General features: G+C 45.6%; 1 protein-coding gene across 6 annotated transcripts; it reads left to right on the top strand.

Annotated features, from left to right (window-relative positions):
• Positions 1-3086: 3086 nt before the first annotated feature.
• LOC129489329 (dehydrogenase/reductase SDR family member 4) lies at positions 3087-19253 on the top strand. Of its 6 annotated transcripts, XM_055291738.2 has the most exons (8): positions 3087-3295; positions 4414-4591; positions 9556-9657; positions 15738-15808; positions 15905-15956; positions 16256-16390; positions 17188-17243; positions 18733-19253. In XM_055291738.2, the coding sequence occupies exons 1-8, from the start codon at positions 3168-3170 to the stop codon at positions 18845-18847; spliced, it is 837 nt and encodes a 278-aa protein (XP_055147713.1). In that variant the 5' UTR covers positions 3087-3167; the 3' UTR covers positions 18848-19253. The 6 variants fall into 6 exon arrangements, with proteins under 6 accessions (XP_055147713.1, XP_055147714.1, XP_055147715.1 ...); XM_055291739.2 differs by lacking the exon at positions 9556-9657; XM_055291740.2 differs by lacking the exons at positions 9556-9657; positions 16256-16390.

The following is a 19253-nucleotide window of genomic DNA, read 5'->3' as shown; positions in this document are numbered from 1 at the left end:
GGAGTCATTGCCCTCAGCAAACCTTCTGGTGGCAGGTGCAGAAGTGAGTTTGCCCACATTCTGCATTCATGATAAACAGTTTGTTGTTAGATCATACAGCCTTCAGTGGAATGCTGAGTTGGTCACGACCCTCAGGCCTTTGGCTCCCTACATTAAAACACCCATTTCACCAGATTAAAAATATTCAATAAAATTTCTAAAAAACATTTAACGCTTGCCAGCATTTAGTAAGGAAGTGCTCAATAAATACTGTTAACATTACTTTCTCTGCTTGGTAGTTACTATTACTATTACTTTCTCTGCTTGGTAGTTGTCCTAACCCCACACCAGCCCTCCCACATTGCCTAATCCTGACTTGTGTCACTGATGCAGGACTCAACTGTCAATCTAGGACAGCTATTCCAAAATGCAAGAATTAAATTCCACCCCAGGTGAATTCTCTTCTGGACCACAGGCAGCCCTTGAAAAGGATGGGAGTAGAGCCCTCAATCATGGAGGCATTTGTCCCTCAAGATAGGCAGATTTTACCGCCTCCATATAAGAACAATCCCATTACCTATTACAGTTCCCATTTCAAAGAGATACTCCCACATACGCATGTATTTCCCTGAAAGATTTCCCGTTATTTTATTTATTTATTTATTTATTTATTTATTTATTTATTGAGATGGAGTCTTTCATTCTGCTGTCCAGGCTGGAGTGCAGTGGCATGATTTTGGCTCACTGCAACTTCTGCCTCCCACGTTCAAGCAATTCTCCTGCTTCAGCCTCCTGAGTAGCTGGGATTACAGGCACATGCCACCAGGCCCGGCTAGTTTTTGTATTTTTAGTAGAGACAAGGTTTCACCATGTTGGCCAGGCTGATCTCTAACTTCTGACCACACCCAGCTAATTTTCGTGTTGTTAGTAAAGAGGATAACAGGCATGAGCCACCATGCCCAGCCCAAGATTTTCTGTTCTTATCTCCAATAAGCGAGCTTGATGAAGAGTAGTGCTAGAGATTCCCACACTTCTTGACTTCCTTCTATCCTTTTCTGCTCACAGGCCCCCTCCCTAATGTCCCCTGTGCTCTCCACAAAAGAAATAGTGCTAGAGGGCAAATAGCAACCCTGCCCACACAAGGAAGGGCCATGTGATGTTCACCAAGCGCCCAAGCCACAATTCTCTCTTCCCAGAATCCTTTGCTCTTTGAAGTGTAGTCTTCCTCACCTTCCTGCAACCCTCAGCCCCTCAGTGGGCATGTCTACCTCTGAAGAGAAGGGGAAGAGACATCAAACGCCCCCTGCAGGCCTGTCCCTTTGAACCAAGCCTTGAAAACTCCCGCAGCAGTCCTCCTGTGTACCCTCACCCCAGCCCCACACACAGATGGAGAGCCCTGGGAAGGGTGCCCACAGTGCATTAGCTCCAAACAGTGCAAGAGGACAAGGAGTGTGGCGCTTCCAGCCTCTGTCAATAATTCATGAGGCTCAGAGTGAGGAGCATCAGTCAGAGTCAGCTTTCCCTGGACATGGGGAAAATGATACTGAAGCTCTCCTGTCTCATCGGGATGTGCCGAGTAGCAAAGCAGAGGACTGCAGCTGTAACTTCTTGGCTGGGAAAAACACTATCAATCCAGTGCAGGCCGTTCTATTACTTGCTCGCCATAGACCCCCTTTTGAATGTTGAAACCCTTTTTCAGCTGCTCAGCTGACCTGCACATATACTAAATGAATCTTGAGCAAACATGAATTCTATTCAAAAGTCATGCCTAGAACTGGATTTCACAAACCAGGATTCTTTCCCCTTTAATTGTAGGGACTGGCATAAGGCTGCCAAACTGGTGATTTCACCAACAACACATCTCTAAACCTACCCATCTGCTTTCATCTTTTCTGAAAGAAAACACTAACACACACACACGAAAAGGAGCAAACGTATACACCACAATAAAGGACTGTTAAATAAGCTTAGCTTTATGAAACTCACTGTAATGTGTTTCCTTTTCTCATTTTGCCTTGAACTAGTGAAAACCTTGCCATGAACCAGCACTGCTTCTCAGTCTGGCTTTGGAGGCCAGTGGGTTAAACCAATTCAGATGCTTACATTTGGGTCTGTTGGGGCCTTTCTACAGTGTACCATAAGCCATCCAGATTTATTCATCCTCCCAGAAACCCAGGAGGGAGATCACTTTAGCCCACTTGGCAGAAGTGGAGACTGAAGTGTTGGACACAGAATTTATAGCTGGCAAGGACTTTATTCATCATCTACTCCATACCCTCAGTAATTTACAGATGAAGAGTCTGGCCCAGGGCACCAATAATAATCACTACATGGTGGCAGTAACTACTATGTGCTTAGTAGCTTACAGTTCATAAGGAGATTTTGCATTCAACAAATATTTATTGCACTAGGATGGAGGCTGAGACCTGGGGACAGAGTGGTTAGGGAGAACTTGAGTGCCCGGAGTTCTTTGCATTTCCACCACTGCTTGAAGGATTCTCCAGCCTCCTCGCTACCACTTAGCCCCTGTAAAGGAGGAAGTCCCTTTGGCGACGGATATGAGATCCTGTTAGGCTAATGACCATAGTCTGCCCTCCAGGGCCCGAGAAGATGGAGACCTTGGGCAGAGTGAAGGGCAGTGTCAGGCCTGGTGCAGCTACTCCCTATCACGTCTCTCTCCCAGGCTCCTCCAGCCTCACCTGGTGGACTCCATGGGGACCACAGGCCTCACCTCCATGGGCAGTCTCAAAACATTTGCCCTCCTGTGGGCTGTCTCATACATAGACCCAGACTTTCTTGGAGAAGGAATTCCGAAGAAGCAAAAGCAACCAACTCAAAACCCCCAATTCCCCGAGAAGAAAAGGTGGGCAAGCAGATGCAGAATGGCAGCAGCCAAAGTCTGGGGGTTCCTGCCGGGGCCAGGGGAGGGGCGAGCCCTACAGGCAACTTGAACGGAGAGCGCTTTGATCACCCGCCAGCCCGGGAAAGCAAGCCCCAGTCGGGCGGAAGGTAGCTGGCTGCGGGGCGCCGCGGCGGAGGGAGGCGCCCAGGGCCACAGACCGCTCACAGCGGTACCAGGGCGGGGAGCGGGGCGGGCAGGGAAGTGGCCCGCCCTTCGCCCTGCCCCTCGCCCTACTCTCTGTCACTGCCCCTGGGAAGAGTAGAAACCATACTTGCTGGTCTGAGCCATGCACAAGGCGGGGTTGCTAGGTTTCTGTGCCCGGGCTTGGAATTCGGTGCGGATGGCCAGCTCCGGGATGACCCGCCGGGACCCGCTCGCGAATAAGGTAGCCCTGGTAACGGCCTCCACCGACGGGTGAGTGCTCCTACCGGAGTTTCTGAGGCCCTGGCTGCCTGGAAACAGGCACTGGCCTCTCATCCTCGGCCTCTGGTACCCCTGTCCTCAGACCTTACATGCTGCCAAAGTCTGGCCCTGGAAAAAATTAGCCACGTGGTCCGCCTGAAGCCCCTCCGAATCCCCTGGCCCTGCACCCTCCCTTGCCTGCCTTCGTGTCCCTGCTGCCTCTGGCACAACTGTGCCACCTCTGTGCAGCCCCATCGAGCTAGTCTCCCCAGTGTTCTGGGCTGCCCCAGTCAACCAGCCCCACCTAGCGTCCGGGAAGACCAGAAACTGGAAATCCAAGAGAATCTGGATTTCAAAATCCTATCCCAAGGCCTCCAGCACTTTGAAAATGTACCAGACACTCCATTTTGGCACCGGAAAGTCTCCCGGAACCCCTCCCCCATACCTAGATGGGACACAAGAGCCATGTGTCAAGATTTTTGTTTAGGTCGGTACATCTGGGCCTACCTTGCCCAGCCTGTTTCTCACCCACCACTCTTGTCTGTCCTGGTTCTCATTTCTACAGGACTTTGCTAGATGCCAACTCTTCACAAAGCTAAAATACAAATGTAGGTAAAATGCTAATGACTGACAAGTGCAGAATGTGTAACTCTTCCTCCCAAGGCAATATTTACATTTTTGACTGGAGACCATCTTTTCACATGCACCCCAAAAAATAACTAAGGATAGAATTTTGAGAATGATGTAGACGAGCAAGAAAGAAACCTGGGGAGCAGGGCTGTTCTGAGTGAGACTCTCAAATCACGGAAGTTGCTGCTGCTGCACACCCAGCTTATTTCTCACCTCTCAGTCCCAACAGGAGATGAAGCCTGTCACCCATGGTGGGAACTGTAGAAAGTAATGTCAGTTCTTGGAAACTGAGGCTGCGGTCCAGGTCATAATAAAAATAAGTAAATGAGTGCCAAAAATGGCCGTGCCATTAAGCCTGTTTTACACATAGTAGGGACACGTGGAGGTCATATAGAGAAAGAGCCAGAATTCAAACCTGGGCAGTCTTAACTTCAGAGCTCATGCTGTTGACCTCTTCCCCTGCACAGGCCTTGGCAGTCTTTGTCTCTTTCTGCTCACAGGATCGGCTTCGCCATCGCCCGGCGTTTGGCCCAGGACGGGGCCCACGTGGTCGTCAGCAGCCGGAAGCAGCAGAATGTAGACCAGGCGGTGGCCACGCTGCAGGGAGAGGGGCTGAGCGTGACGGGCACCCTGTGCCATGTGGGGAAGGCGGAGGACCGGGAGCGGCTGGTGGCCACAGTGAGCTGCAGGGAAACGGGCACAGAGCCAGGAGGTGGAAAAGGGAGCCAGCCTGAGCCTCTTTCCCTGCTTTCCTGGACAGCAGCACATTTTTACTGCGTGCCTTTCTATTATGTCCATATACTAACGTTGGAGAATCATCCCATCTCAGTCAGAGAATTTTAAAACATTCTAATGCTTCAACCCTGCATCATCCCTCGAGTACCCCAAAGAAACAGCTGGTACTGGTTCTCCAGTAATTTTCAATCTAATTGAACAGATGTGAAGGGTAAATACAACCACAAAATAGATGTTCCCACCCATGAGCTAATAAACAATCCCCTATTCTTCAGCTTATAGAGTCAAGTCCCTGGGAACCTCAGGAAGCAGCCCACCATGTTTCAACCACTTACTATGTGCAATTTCCTGTGTTCAGAGCCTTACACAGGTTATCTCTAGAGCCCACAACAACCCAAGCAAGGCAAGGACTGTTCTCTCAGTCTGCAGACCCCGGCTCAGTTAGCTGGAGCAACTGCCCAAGGTCCCACAGCCAGTAAGGAAAGACGCAGACCCCCCAAGCTCCCTTCCTTTATTGGCTGCCTGTGGACTACCAGGTACTGGACTTCAGTCTCAAAGAAAGTATGTAAGTCAGTGTCATAACTAGTAGTGGACACTAGCCTTGCAGCTGCAGAAGCAAATATGAACCATCCAGCAAAGCAAGCTCCTCTTCCCTTGAGGCTCAGGGCACACACTTTATTTCCCAGAGTGGAAGGGAGAATCTACCCAAAAATGGAAAGTACAGGATTGTGCTAACAGACTGGAAGGTTGGCAGAAATAATTTGCATAAAATTCTTAGAAGAGGAGGATCTTAAGCAATAGTAGACAGTAGTATGGTAGACAGAATAGGGTAATTCCATTTTTAAGGAACTGTCTGGCAAATGCTCAAATGTGCATTGGAAAGAGCCAAATATGAGTCCGAGAAGGTCACAAATGTGAGTCCAAAAAAGCTTGGCCTAGGCTGGTGGACAGAGCCCAAGATTGGGGCCTTGATCCTGATGGTGGAAGGAGCCGTTTGGGAGTCTGGATCAATTAGTGACTAACCATATGACATGTAAGTAGCAATGTAATGTGAAAATCCTGCTGGAAAAACATCCTGTAGCCCCAACCAGGTTCACTTAACATGGCCTACAGGCCTGGCCCAGAGGTGGTACTTGAGCTAAACCTTCAGGAATGGATGGGAATGGACAGATGGAATACAGATGAGGTTCCAGATAACTCTGCAAAATGAGCAGACAGCCAAGGAGGAACTGAAGGAAAGAGAGGAGCACTGTCAGTCAACAGTGGAGAGCACAGGCTCAGGAGTACTGCTGGGAAAGGGGCTGCATTGGAAAGATAGAGGCTATGGGCCTCCATATCCTTTTTTTTTTTGAGATAGAATTTCATTCTTGTTGCCCAGGCTGAAATGCTATGGCACAATCTCAGCTCACAGCAACCTCCGCCTCCAAGTCCAAGCAATTCTCATGCCTCAGCATCCCGAGTAGCTAGGATTACAGGCATCCACCACCACGTCCAGCTAATTTTTGTATTTTTAGTAGGATGAGGTTTCACCATGTTGGCCAGGCTGGTCTTGAACTCCTGACCTCAGGTGATCCACCCCCTTGGCCTCCCAAAGTGCTGGGATTACAGGCATGAGCCACTGCGCCCAGCCATAGCTTCTTAAAAGGATATGTGAAGGACCTTAAAAGGATATGGCCTCTTAAAAGGATATGTTTACACATTCTTGTAGGAAATAAGAAGCCATGTGAGGTTTTGAGCAAGAGAAAGATGGTTATTAGGAAAGCTAATCTGGCTGTGGTAGGAAGGATATACAGAGAAGACACTGAATCCAGGACATCAGTGAGGAAGCTGTTGCTGTCATCCAGGTTTAGAGCAGTGGTGGTGGGACTGGAATAGATGTGCCCAAGAGACATTTAGTGAAAACGAACCAAGATTTTCCAACCCCATGTCAAAAAGTGGGAAATAGAGAAGTCAAAAATGACTCTCAAGTAGTTTGTATGACCACTGTCAGAGAGGAGAATGATAGAATACTTGTCAGCAATTTGAAATGTCTTCTGCCAGTTGCCGCATGTTACCCTGCAATGAGAAAAGCCATTGCCCTGAGAATGGATACTATCCAGTGGCCTCTTCATCTGCACCACGAAGCTTCTCAGTGGTGTTGTAAGCGGAAACCAGAGTAGCTGCCTATCTGCTTGATTATATTTTTTCTTTTTTTTTTCTTTTTGAGACGGAGTCTCGCTCTGTCGCCCAGGCTGGAGTGCAGTGGTGCAATCTCGGCTCACTGCAAGCTCTGCCTCCCGGGTTCACACCATTCTCCTGCCTCAGCCTCTCCGAGTAGCTGGGACTACAGGCGCCCACCACCACACCCAGCTAATTTTTTGTATTTTTAGTAGAGATGGGGTTTCACCGTGGTGTCATCTCCTGACCTCGTGATCCGCCCGCCTCGGCCTCCCAAAGTGCTGGGATTACAAGCATAAGCCACCTCACCCGGCTATTTTTTCTTAGAAATGTATAACTATCAGAACACAGAACACACAGCTCCTAACTGCTTTAGTGTAGTGATCACACAATTTAGAATAAGACTTAGAAGACTTTTTTTTTTTTTTCCAGAGACAGGGCCTCACTCTGTTGCCCAGGCTGGAGTGCAGTGACATGATCATAGCTCACTGTAACCTCAAACTCCTGAACACAAGCAATCCTCCCACCTCAGCCTCCCAAGTGGCTAAGACTATAGGCATGCACCACCACACCAGTTCATTTTTTAAATTTTTTGTAGAGTTCGGGCTGTATTTCCCAGGCTGTTTTGAACCCCTGGCCTCAAGTGATCCTCCCCACTGGGCCTACCAAAGTGCTAGGATTATAGGTGTGAGCCACCACACCCAGCCTCATTCATCTTTTATGGTTTGCTATCTCTGTTCAATCAAAACCCAGCCTCCTCCCATCTCTGTGCTGACAGATCTGGAAGGAGAGGGGCATGGGGTATGCAGCAGAGTAGAAAATGTCTCCAGGTGATTCTAGAGCAATCCATTGTCTCCTCCCAGCCCAAACACATGTGTACTGAGCACAGCGCACATCACTTATTAACTTATTCTGTACCTCCCTAGTAGCAAGTCCATTGGTGAGACTTATACAGAGCCAAGGCAGGTGACTGGGCTTTGTGCCAGGATACTAAAATTTAAAGGGTTCAAGAAAGTATTAATACTGGTTTTAAAAGATTATGTGACTGTAAATTTTGTTAGATTTACGTGTTGACAGCCCAGGCATTCCTTCAACCGTCTAGAAACAACTGAGCTTAGCACCTAGTTAACAAGAATAATTAGTTAAAAATGGGAAGCTAGTAGGTGGTGTACCTTATTATTAACACCCCTCTGTGTGCCAAATCCGGGGCACAAAGTTGACCAAGGGCCCATGTACTGCTACTTGCCCAAGGCATCAAAATTTCCAGTTCTGGGCAAATGCAAAGTCTGGTTTCAGGGTGGCTTTGTACTGAAAACCCTTGTTGGCAGATTCTGCTTGGCCATTCATTACTCTAGCACACGCTTCACTATCTACTTGTAACGTATTAAGGAGGTGAGATGTTGCCTTTCTTGGCTTTCTCAATGTAAATTTCAGTTTCTGCCTTCAATCTTTCATGCCTCCAGGTCAAAGAGAGCAACAGAGACAGGGAAAATGACATCACAACCAAATATGGAATTGCTTTAAATTCAGGCTGGTATCTTCTCCCATCATGACTCTCCTGGGCAACCAGTTTCCTAATGACCCCAACTCACTTTCAGAGGACTCTCATGAATTAGCTCTGTGCTACAAAGTGGGAGACTGACCTCAGTTCTTCCACCACTAACTAGCTTTGTGCCCTGAGCAAATCACTTTCCCAAACACAGAATAAGTAGGCCTCCTGTTCTTAGCTAGCCCCAGTGTGCCACTACTGAACTATAAGATCTTGAGAAAATTCCCTGAACCTGTTTCATCATCTCCACCTTAAGGACACTGGAATAGATGATCTCAAAGTCCCCTCCAGGGTAACTTTCTTCAGCTCTATTTAAGCCAGTTTTTCCATTCAGGTAAGTGTGGACAGATTGACTTTGAGATAATGGTAACTTATTCAAGGAGAACTGGACAGTAAGTACTTGGAGAAATGTGGGTGGAACTCCATGTGAAAGGAAGAGGAGGGGTCTGGAAATAGATTTTGAGGTGAGACTTGAAATCATGAGAATGAAGGAGCTTCCCAAAGGGAAAGTGTAAAGAAAAGAGCATCAGACACAGCCTTAGAAGAATAGGAGGTGGGAAGAAAAGACTGCAAAAGAAATAAGGCCAACTTCCTGGTGGGTCATGCCTGTAAAACTTTAGGATACCGAGCCAGGTGGATGGCTTGAGCTGAGGAGTTCCAGACCAGCCTGGGCAACATGGCAAGACCCTGTCTCTACAAAAAATACAAAAATTGCCCGGGTGTGGTGGCACGCACTTGTAGTCCCAACTACTTGGGGGGCTGAGGCAAGAGGATGGCTTGAACCCAGTAGGTCAAGGCTGCAGTGAGCTGAGAACATGCCACTGCACTCCAGCCTGGGTGACAGAGCAAGACTCCATCTAAAAAAGAAAGAAGCCAACCTTAAATGGTTAGCAGCAGATCTTAGGGTAGTTTTCAAAAAAGATGTTTTAAGAAACATAAGTTATTTTGATGATAGTTCCTAAGAAGGAACCTTTTGTTGTCATTGTTGTTGTTTTTAATATAAAGATAAGGTCTCGCTGTGTGGCCCAGGCTTCTCTCAAACTCCTCAACTCAAGTGAGCCTCCCACCTTGGCCTCCCAAAGTGCCATGATTACAGGCATGAGCCACAGCTCCTGGCCCAGAAGGAAGTTTTTATCAACATGGGTAAACGCACCTCCCTTACTTACTGCAGCCCTGGTACAGACCTTACCCCTCTCTCTAGGCTGTGAAGCTTCATGGAGGTATCGATATCCTAGTCTCCAATGCTGCTGTCAACCCTTTCTTTGGAAGCCTAATGGATGTCACCGAGGAGGTGTGGGACAAGGTGAGAGGGGGTTAAAGCAGCAGGGAGGGGGGCCTTGGAACACATTCAGCACAAACTGCATCTGCTTTTAGAATGCATTTGTCAAGGGCAATGTAAATGTGAGGACTCTTTGCCACGTGCCACACACCTGGAGCACACCTTGTAAAGGGCAGGTGGGGGTGGCTCTATCCCTGCCCTTCTCATTCATTTCTGCTGCTCCTAGTTCTGTCTGCTTCTATCTGCTCTTCACTAGCCACAGTCTGCTCCCTTCCCCAGGCTTCTTCCCTGACATGGTCTTCTGCCTTGTTGATTTCCAACAGAGACGTTAGCAGCTAATATGCCAACAACTACAACACTTAAATTTACACACCCACCTGTCCCTTTTTCAGCTGACAAAAAGTAATCATTTTTTATTTTTTGGGAAATATTAAATGCTGCTAGTTATTTAAAATACTAATTTTGGTGAAATGAACAGTTGCCACTTTATAACATACATCCTTTAAAAAAATAAAATAAAAACCTATATTATTTTCTTCTTAACTGCAATGTCAAGAAAATCTGAGATCCAGATGTCTAAATTCAAGTGGTAGAATATTGGGTTTTATGTGAAAATGTATAATTACATTATATTCGTAATATATTTCACACACACTCTTTAATTACAAAACTTTAATTAAAGTATTTGTCTTTGTTTATTAAGGTTAATATTCCCACATGATTTGGAAATGCTAATTTTGATGATCTCCCATGGTTCTGCTTTTTACACTGATGTTGCATTAGTCTGTTTTGCATTGCTATAAAGGAATAGCTGAGCTGGGCAATTTATAAAGAAAAGTTTGTTTTGGCTTATGATACTGCAGACTGTACAAGAAGCATGGTGCCAGTATCTGCTTCTGATGAGGCCTCAGGAAGCTTACAATCATGGCAGAAGGAAAAAGGGAGCAAGTGTGTCACATGGCAAGACAGGAAGCAAGAGAGAGATACCAGTCTCTTTTAAACAACTAGCTCTGGCATGAACTAATAGAGTGAGAACTCACTCATTGCCACCGGGAGGGCACCAAGCCATTCATAAGGGATCCACCCTCGTGACCCAAACACCTCACGCCAGGCCCCACCTTGAACACTAGTGATCACATTTCAACATGGGACTTAGAGGGGACAAACATACCAACTATATTAGGTGTCATCAAAAATTTCTCAACACTAAAATATCAGGTTGTGAAAATACTATGATTTATTTACCAGTGTTTCACACATATAAAGACCAGGGTGCCAAAATGTTCTTCAGTGAGCTAGTTTTTGATTCTAGTTTGAGCTAGTTTGAGAGAAGGCTGGGCAACACAGTGAGACCTTTTCTCTATATTAAAAACAACAACAACAACGACAACAAAAACCTTCCTTCTTAGGAACTATCATCAAAATAACTTCTCTTTCTTAAACCATCTTTTCTTCAAAACTACCCAAAGATTTGCTGCTAACCATTTAAGGTTGGCTTCTTTCTTTCTTTTTTTAGACAGACTCTTGCTCTGTCTTTTTTCCTTCTTTCTTTTTTTTTCTTTTCTTTTTTCCTTGCTGTGTCATCGAGGCTGGAGTGCTGTGGTGTGATCTCAGCTCACTGCAACCTCCACCTCCCAGGTTCAAGCGATTCTTGTGCCTCAGCCTCCCAAGTACCTGGGACTACAGGCATGTGCCACCACGCCTGGCTAATTTTTTGTATTGAGATGGGGTTTCACTGTGTTGCCCAGGCTGGTCTCAAATTCCCGGCCTCAACTGATCCCCACACCTCGGCCTCCCAAAGTATTGGGATTACAGGCGTGAGCCACCACACACAGCCAGATTCTGATAGCCTTTAAAATAGAGGAGTATCATTCATGAACAGTCTGAATAGAGACCCTATGAAAGTCAGTTTTAAACTGAGTACAGGCACACCTCAGAGACATTTGGGTCTGGTTCCAGGCCACCGCACAATAAAGTGAATATTATAATAAAGTGAGTCACATGAATTTTTTGGTTTCCCAGTGCATATAAAAGTTATGTTTACACTATAATGGTCATCTAATGGAAGTCTATTAAATGAGCAATAGCATTATGTCTTAAAATATATATATGTATCTTAATTTTAAAATACTTTATTGCTAAAAAATGCTGACAATCATCTGAGCCTTTAGAACTTGTAATCTTTTTGCTGGTGGAGGGTCTTGCCTCAACATTGACGGTGGCTGACTTAGGGTTGTGTTGCTGAAGGCTGGGGTGGCTGTGGCAGTTTATTCAAATAAGACAGCAGTGAAGTTTGCCACATCAGTTGACTCTTCCTTTCACAAAAGATTTCTCCGTAGCATGCAATGCTGTTTGATAGCATTTACCCACAGTAGAACTTCTTTCAAAATTGGAGTCAATCCTATCAAAGTCTGCCACTGCTTACTCAACTAAGTACATATAATATTCTAAATCCCTTGTTGTGATTTCAACAATGTTCATGGCATATTCACCAGAAATAGATTCCATCCCAAGAAACCACTTTCTTTGCTTATCCATAAGAAGCAACTCCTCAGCCGTTTACATTTTGTCATGAGATTGCAGCAATTCAGTCCCATTTTCCAGCTCCACTTCTAGTTCTCTTGCTATTTCCACCACATCTGCAGTTCCTTCCTCTGATGCGATCTTGAGCCTCTCCACATCATCCATGAGGGTTGGAATCAACTTCTTCCAGACTCCTGTTAATGTAGATATTTTGACCTCCTCCCATGAATCACAAATATTCTTTTTTTTTTTTTTTTTTTTGAGACGGAGTCTCGCTCTTTCACCCAGGCTGGAGTGCAGTGGCGCAATCTCGGCTCACTGCAGGCTCCACCCCCCGGGGTTCACGCCATTCTCCTGCCTCAGCCTCCTGCGTAGCTGGGACTACAGGCGCCCGCCACCTCGCCCGGCTAATTTTTTGTATTTTTAGTAGAGACGGGGTTTCACCGTGTTAGCCAGGATGGTCTCGATCTCCTGACCTCGTGATCCTCCCACCTCGGCCTCCCAAAGTGCTGGGATTACAGGCGTGAGCCACCGCGCCCAGCCTCACAAATATTCTTAATGGCATCTAAAATAGTGAATCCTTTTCAGAATGTTTTCAGTTAACTTTGCCAAGATCCATCAGAGGAATCAGTATCCATGGCAGCTATAGCCTTACAAAATGTATTTCTTAAATAACAAGTCTTGCAAGTCAGAATTACCCCTTGATCCATGGGCTGCAGAATGGATGTTGTGTTAGCAGGCATGAAAACAACATTAATCTCCTCGTACATCTCCATCAGAGCTTTTGAGTGACCAGGTGCATTGTCAATGAGCAGTAACAGTTTGAAAGGAATCTTTTTCTGAGCAGTAGCTATCAATGGTGAGCTTAAAATATTCAGTAAACCATGCTATAAACAGATGTGCTGTTATTCAGGCTTTGTTGTTCCATTTATAGAGCACAGGCAGAGTAGATTTAGCATAAATCTTGAGAGCCCTAGAATTTTCAGAATGGTAAATGAGCATTGGCTTCAACTTAAAGTCACTGGCTGCATTAGCCCCTAACAAGAGAATAATCCTGTCCTTTAAAGTTTTGAAGCCAGGCATTGACTTCTCCTCTCTAGCTATTAAAGCCCTACATGGCATCTTCTTCCACTGGAATGTTGTTTCATCTACATTGAAAATCTGTTGTTTGCTGTAGCCACCTTCATCAGTGATCTTAGCTAGATCTTCTGGATAACTTGGTGCAGCTTCTACATCAGCACTTGCTGCTTCATCTTGCACTTTTATGTTACAGAGGTGGCTTCTTAAACCTCATGAACCAACCTCTGCTAGCTTCCAACTTTTCTTCTGGAGCTTCCTCACCTCTCTCAGCCTTCAAAGAATTAAAAAGTTAGGGCCTTTTTCTGATTAGGCTTTGGCTTAAGGGAATGTTGTGGCTAGTTTGATCTTCCATCCAGAACACGAGAACTTTCTCTCCATATTAACAATAAACCTGTTTTGCTTTCTTATCATTTATATGTTCACAGAAGTAGCACTTTTAATTTCCTTTGCATGCACAATTTGGCTAACTGGTGCACATGGTCTAACTTTCAGCCTGCCTCAGCTTTCAATATGCCTTCCTCACTAAGCTTAATTGTTTCTAGCCTTTGATTTAAAGTGAAAGATGTGTGACTCTTCCTTTCACTTAAACACTTACAAGCCATTATAGGGTTAATAATTGGCCTAATTTCAATGTAAATGTGTCTCAGGGAATATGGAGACCCACAGAGAGGGAGAGAGATGGGAGAAGGGCAGAGCAGTCAGAACACACAACATTTATCGATTAAGTTGACCTTCTTTTCTGGGTGTGGTTTGTGGTACCCCAAAACAATTATAATAAAACCATGAAATATCACTGATCACAGATCACCGTAACAGATATAATAATAATGGAAAAGTCTGAAATATTCCAAGAATTACCAAAATGTGACCCAGACACAAAGTGAGCACACGCAGTTGGAAAAATGGCTCCAATTAATGCAGGGTTGCCACGAAACTTCAATTTGTAAAAAAAAAAAAAAAAACACAATATCTGCAAAGCATAATAAAATGAGATGTGTCTATAACTTTTCTTTTAATTTGTATATGTTTTAAACTATCACAGTACATCAAATCCAAACATAATGGCTGATCCTTCATTGAACTCTGGACTTTAAAAAACACACACACACATTTGGGGGACAATTGAGGCCAATATATTAGATAAAATTATCATCATTGTCAAACTCTTGGTTGTGATAACAGATTATGGTTGTGTAAAAGAAAATCCTTACTCTTTGGAAACGTATGCTAAGTATTTGGGGATAGAGCATTGTAATATCTGCAACTGAGTTTACTTATTTTATTTTATTTTATTTTATTTTATTTTATTTATTTTTTATTTATTTATTTATTTTTGTGATGGAGCCTTGCTCTGTTACCCAGGCTGGAGTGCAGTGGTGCTATCTCAGCTCACTGCAACCTCCACCTGCTGGGTTCAAGCTATTCTGCTGTCTCATCCTTCTGAGTAGCTGGGATTACAAACACGTGCACCACATCCGGCTAATTTTTGTGTTTTTAGTACAGACGAGGTTTGCCATGTTGCCCCGGCTGCTCTCGAACTCCTGACCTAAAAGTGATCCACCCATCTTGGCCTCCCAAAGTGCAGGGATTAGAGGCATGAGCCACCATGCCCAGCACTGAGCTTTTTTTTTTTTTTAATTTACATTTTTTTCATTTTTGTTCTTAGTAATTTTTGATTTTATTATATAAAATCTTTCAGAAAACTTGCAACTGAGTTTCAATGGTTCATTTAAAAAACTGTACAGATCTACAGAGAGGACAAATAGGACAAAATGTGAACAACTGGTGAATCAAAGTGAAGGATATCTAGATATTCATTGTATTTCTATCTCCAATTTTTCTGTAAGATTGAAATATTTTAATATAAGCAGTTGTCTCGAACAATGTAAACAGGGGTCATACATTTGTTTTAGATTATGGATGTGGGGATTCTGATTGTAGCCTGTCCCCCAGCTTCCCCAGAAGGTGACTCCTCATGATCCCACTTTCTAATCATGTCTAGCCAGACAGTCCATCCTAGAGGGCCAAGAGCATCTCACTCCCTATGAGTAGAAGCCAGAGAAGTGCTAGAACAACCCCAGGTATCCAAGGTCAGGCCACATTTTCCCTGAGAAGCATGGCCCACTCTAGGGCAGGTCCAGGAGGCTGAGAATTCCAGGCTCTACCTACTTTGAAGAAACAGAGAAAACACAGCTCAAATCCAAAGGAGCCCTGAGGATTTAGGCCCCTTCTGGGCCAAATCATACTTGGATGGTTATGAAACAAGATGAACCAGGCTGCATTTTTGCTCACCTGAACCTAATGTATCATTATCTAGCTGGGCAGCTGGTGAGAGCTACTTCTCCCCGAACCTCAGTTGCTTCATGTGTAAGATGCAGGGTATATCATCCTAAGATCTTCAGCAGCTCTGACAAACAACCTAGGAACCCACTCTAACTCCTCATTGCCATGCCTCCTCCAGTGCTCTTCACTCATGCTGTTTCCCCTTCTCTTGGCTTCAGACTCTGGACATTAATGTGAAGGCCCCAGCCATGATGACAAAGGCAGTGGTGCCAGAAATGGAGAAACGAGGGTACAGAGAGTGAGAGAGTCTGGGTGAGATGGGACCCACACGGGCTGAGGGCAGTGGTCCACACTGGGAAGATGGTCAGCTCTCTTCTTTTTCCAGAGGCGGCTCAGTGGTGATCGTGTCGTCCATAGCAGCCTTCAGTCCATCTCCTGTAAGAACCGTTTTGTCTGCCCCTTCCACCCCATCCTCCACTCCACATCTTTCCACCCCTCCTGTTACCCAAAGAAGACTGTGTCCCCTTTTGGAATCACACCACCAAGTCCCTGCCCACAAAATAGATGCCTTGCCTCCACAAACCATAACCTAGGGGAGGTTTAGCCACAAGACAGTTTCCTAACTGTGCCCCTCCCTTACAGGAGATCCCTAATGACCACTGCCCTTTATGTCTAGTTATTAGAACCAAGAATGACCTGGAAACTGTGAGTCTAACCCATTGTCTTCTTTCTCCAGGGCTTCAGTCCTTACAATGTCAGTAAAACGGCCTTGCTGGGCCTGACAAAGACCCTGGCCATAGAGTTGGCCCCAAGGAACATTAGGGTGAACTGCCTAGCACCTGGACTCATCAAGACTCGCTTCAGCAGGATGGTGAGGAAGGGGAGCTTTGCATTTCACTGGGACCCCTTGAAAGGCATCCATCTTCTTGGACAGGGAGGTCCAGTAGCTGAGTCCTCAGCTCTCAGCCACTCCATTCTCCTTCCCTGGACTTTCCCATATTCCCTCTCTGTACCAGCTGCCCTATACAAGCCAGACTCTTTATCACACTGTTCCTGAGGTAGAGGCTGGAGACTGAGGTATTCAGACTGTACTCACACTGTTTCCTCCCTCCTTACATGGATGAGAATTGGAGAGATGCAGCAAAATGCATCACTAGAACCTGAAACAAATGAAACAGATGAGGGCAGTGGGGAGACCTGGGAGCTAGAAAAAAATAGGAAGTGAAAGAGGGAAGTCTCTGTCTCCATCCTTCCTCTCAGTTACCATGAGGACGGGCAGTTTCTTCCCTTTCTGTTCCTCACTTTCCTCTTCTTAAACATAAAGAGATTTCTGGGCACGGTGGCTCATGCCTGTAATCCCAGCACTTTGGGAGGCCGAGGTGGGTGGATCACGAGGTCAGGAGATCGAGACCATCTTGGCTAACATGGTGAACCCCCGTCTCTACTAAAAATACAAAAAATTAGCTGGGTGCGGTGGCGGGTGCCTGTAATCCCAGCTACTTGGGAGGCTGAGACAGGAGAATGGCATAACCCGGGAGGCGGAGCTTGCAGTGAGCCGAGATAGCGCCACTGCAGTCCGGCCTGGGCGAAAGAGTGAGACTCCGTCTCTAAAAAAAAAAAAAAAAAAAAAAAAAAAAAACCGTAAAGAGATTTCCCTTCTGCCTGCAGCTCTGGATGGACAAGGAAAAAGAGAAAAGCATGAAAGAAGCCATGCGGATAAGAAGGTAAACCGTCATGGGGGCAAGGGCCCTAAGAGACATGAAGATGGAAAGGTCTGGTCCCTAGCAGCCCACAGCCCGCTGTCTCAGTCCCACAGATAACACAGGCAGGCTGTCCTCTGCCTCACAGACCACAAATTCATAAACACTATCACTACAGTGGCCTGCGCAAGAAGTCAGCTTCCCTTTCAAAAGGTAAACACAGAGACATCGGGGGTTTCAGCAGTGCAGAGCTCTGGGAGAAGCCCTGAGTCCTCTCTCCACCTGGGGGATTGTGTCCACCTCTGAGCATCCATGGAGACCAGGGACCAAAGCCAAAACCATGCTTTTTTAGTTCCCTTGAATAATGACACATGTTTACAAAACTCAAGTTGATGATCTACAATCCAAATGAAAGGAATGAAGAGTTTTACTAAGACCCAAACTCCCCTTGCCTAAGGAGTTACTTTCTTCCCCAGTGAGCTGGGTGAGCTGTTCAAGCACCTTTGTCCGGCTCCCTTTCCTCTAAGTTCCCTGCCTCTCTCTAGCTTCTGGCTTCAAGGACAAATGCCAGCAATGCCTAACTCTGTACTGGTCCAGACATCCCAAATCTTCCCAAAGCCATTCTGATGTCAGGCATGAGCTGCAGGCCTGGTTCACAACTCATTAATAAGTCAGGGGATTGTCATCCTAGAGCACCAATGAATGATCTAGCCCATGTAGCTCAATCCTGGATGCACATTAGAATCACCTGGGGAGCTTTTTAAACTGCAGATGATCAGGCCCCACCCACTCCCAGAGATTCTTTTTAATTGGTCCAAGGTAGGACTTGAAGATCTGGGGTTTTGTTTTTCTTCGTCTTTTCTTTTCTTTTCTTTTTTTGTTTATGCCTCTCAAATGATTGCAAGACACAACTAGAATGGAGAACCATTAATTCAGCCCTTCTAGGTTTGAGTTACTCACTCTGCTCACCTCTAGAGCATTCTATGGCAGGTAGATTAAAGTGTCTCCTAACTATGCAGTCACTGATAAAATAAGAATTAGCACATTCTCACCAAATGAACCTGACTTTAAGGCACAAGTATAGATTCCTGAAAAAGTTGTAAGCTGAATCTGTACAAATTGAATCATTTTAAACACACCATTTACTGTGACACAGACTCCCTGATACTTTAGTGTGTGCACATGTGAAACCATTTTTTTGAAGTATGAAATAATTTCTCACCATTTTATCTATATAACTTGGGATTTTGGTGTCCTGAGCTCTCTAAAACAGTGTGTTTCTATAGTATTTGAATATTATGGGTAATGGTTTTTGCAGAGTACAGTATGCTTATACTAAATTATAACAGCATATCCTCATGGTAACACTATTTGATAGGCGGAAAGCTTGTACACTGATCCCGAAAAGTCATCTGATAATTCTTGATTAAGCAAATTTCATTCCCTGTGTCCTAGGTGAGGGAGGCAGACCTGTTTGATTTTTACTCCTTTCCTTTCTTCGCCTATTCCCCAGGTTAGGCGAGCCAGAGGATTGTGCTGGCATCGTGTCTTTCCTGTGCTCTGAAGATGCCAGCTACATCACTGGGGAAACAGTGGTGGTGGGTGGAGGAACCCCATCCCGCCTCTGAGGACCGGGTGACAGCCCACAGGGCAGAGCTGGGCTCTAGCTCCTGGTTCTGTTCCTGCATTCATCCACCGGCCTTTCCCACCTCTGCTCACCTTACTGTTCACCTCATAAAATCAGTTCTGCCCTGTGAAAAGATCCAGCCTTCCCTGCCGTCAAGGTGGCGTCTTACTCGGGATTCCTGCTGTTGTTGTGGCCTTGGGTAAATGCCTCCCCTGAGAACACAGGACAGGCCTGCTGACAAGGCTGAGTCTATCTTGGCAAAGACCAACAGATATTTTTTGCCCGGGCCACTGGGGAATTTGAGGGGTGATGGGAGAGAAGGAACCTGGAGTGGAAGGAGCAGAGTTGCAAATTAACAACTTGCAAATGAGGTGCAAATAAAATGCAAATGATTGCGCGGCTTTGAA

This window comes from Symphalangus syndactylus, chromosome 9 (assembly GCF_028878055.3).
Source record: "Symphalangus syndactylus isolate Jambi chromosome 9, NHGRI_mSymSyn1-v2.1_pri, whole genome shotgun sequence".
NCBI lineage: Eukaryota > Metazoa > Chordata > Mammalia > Primates > Hylobatidae > Symphalangus > Symphalangus syndactylus.
Note: the sequence above shows the minus strand (reverse complement) of the source record. Positions and strands in the feature narration are given on the sequence as shown.

Excerpts from the sequence above, each read along its gene's own strand:
- LOC129489329 (XM_055291738.2), top strand. The coding sequence starts at position 3,168 with ATGCACAAGGCGGGGTTGCTAGGTTTCTGTGCCCGGGCTTGGAATTCG. Across the intron at positions 15,809-15,904 it reads CCAGAAATGGAGAAACGAGG|AGGCGGCTCAGTGGTGATCG; the intron begins GTACAGAGAGTG and ends TTCTTTTTCCAG. Across the intron at positions 15,957-16,255 it reads CAGCCTTCAGTCCATCTCCT|GGCTTCAGTCCTTACAATGT; the intron begins GTAAGAACCGTT and ends TTCTTTCTCCAG.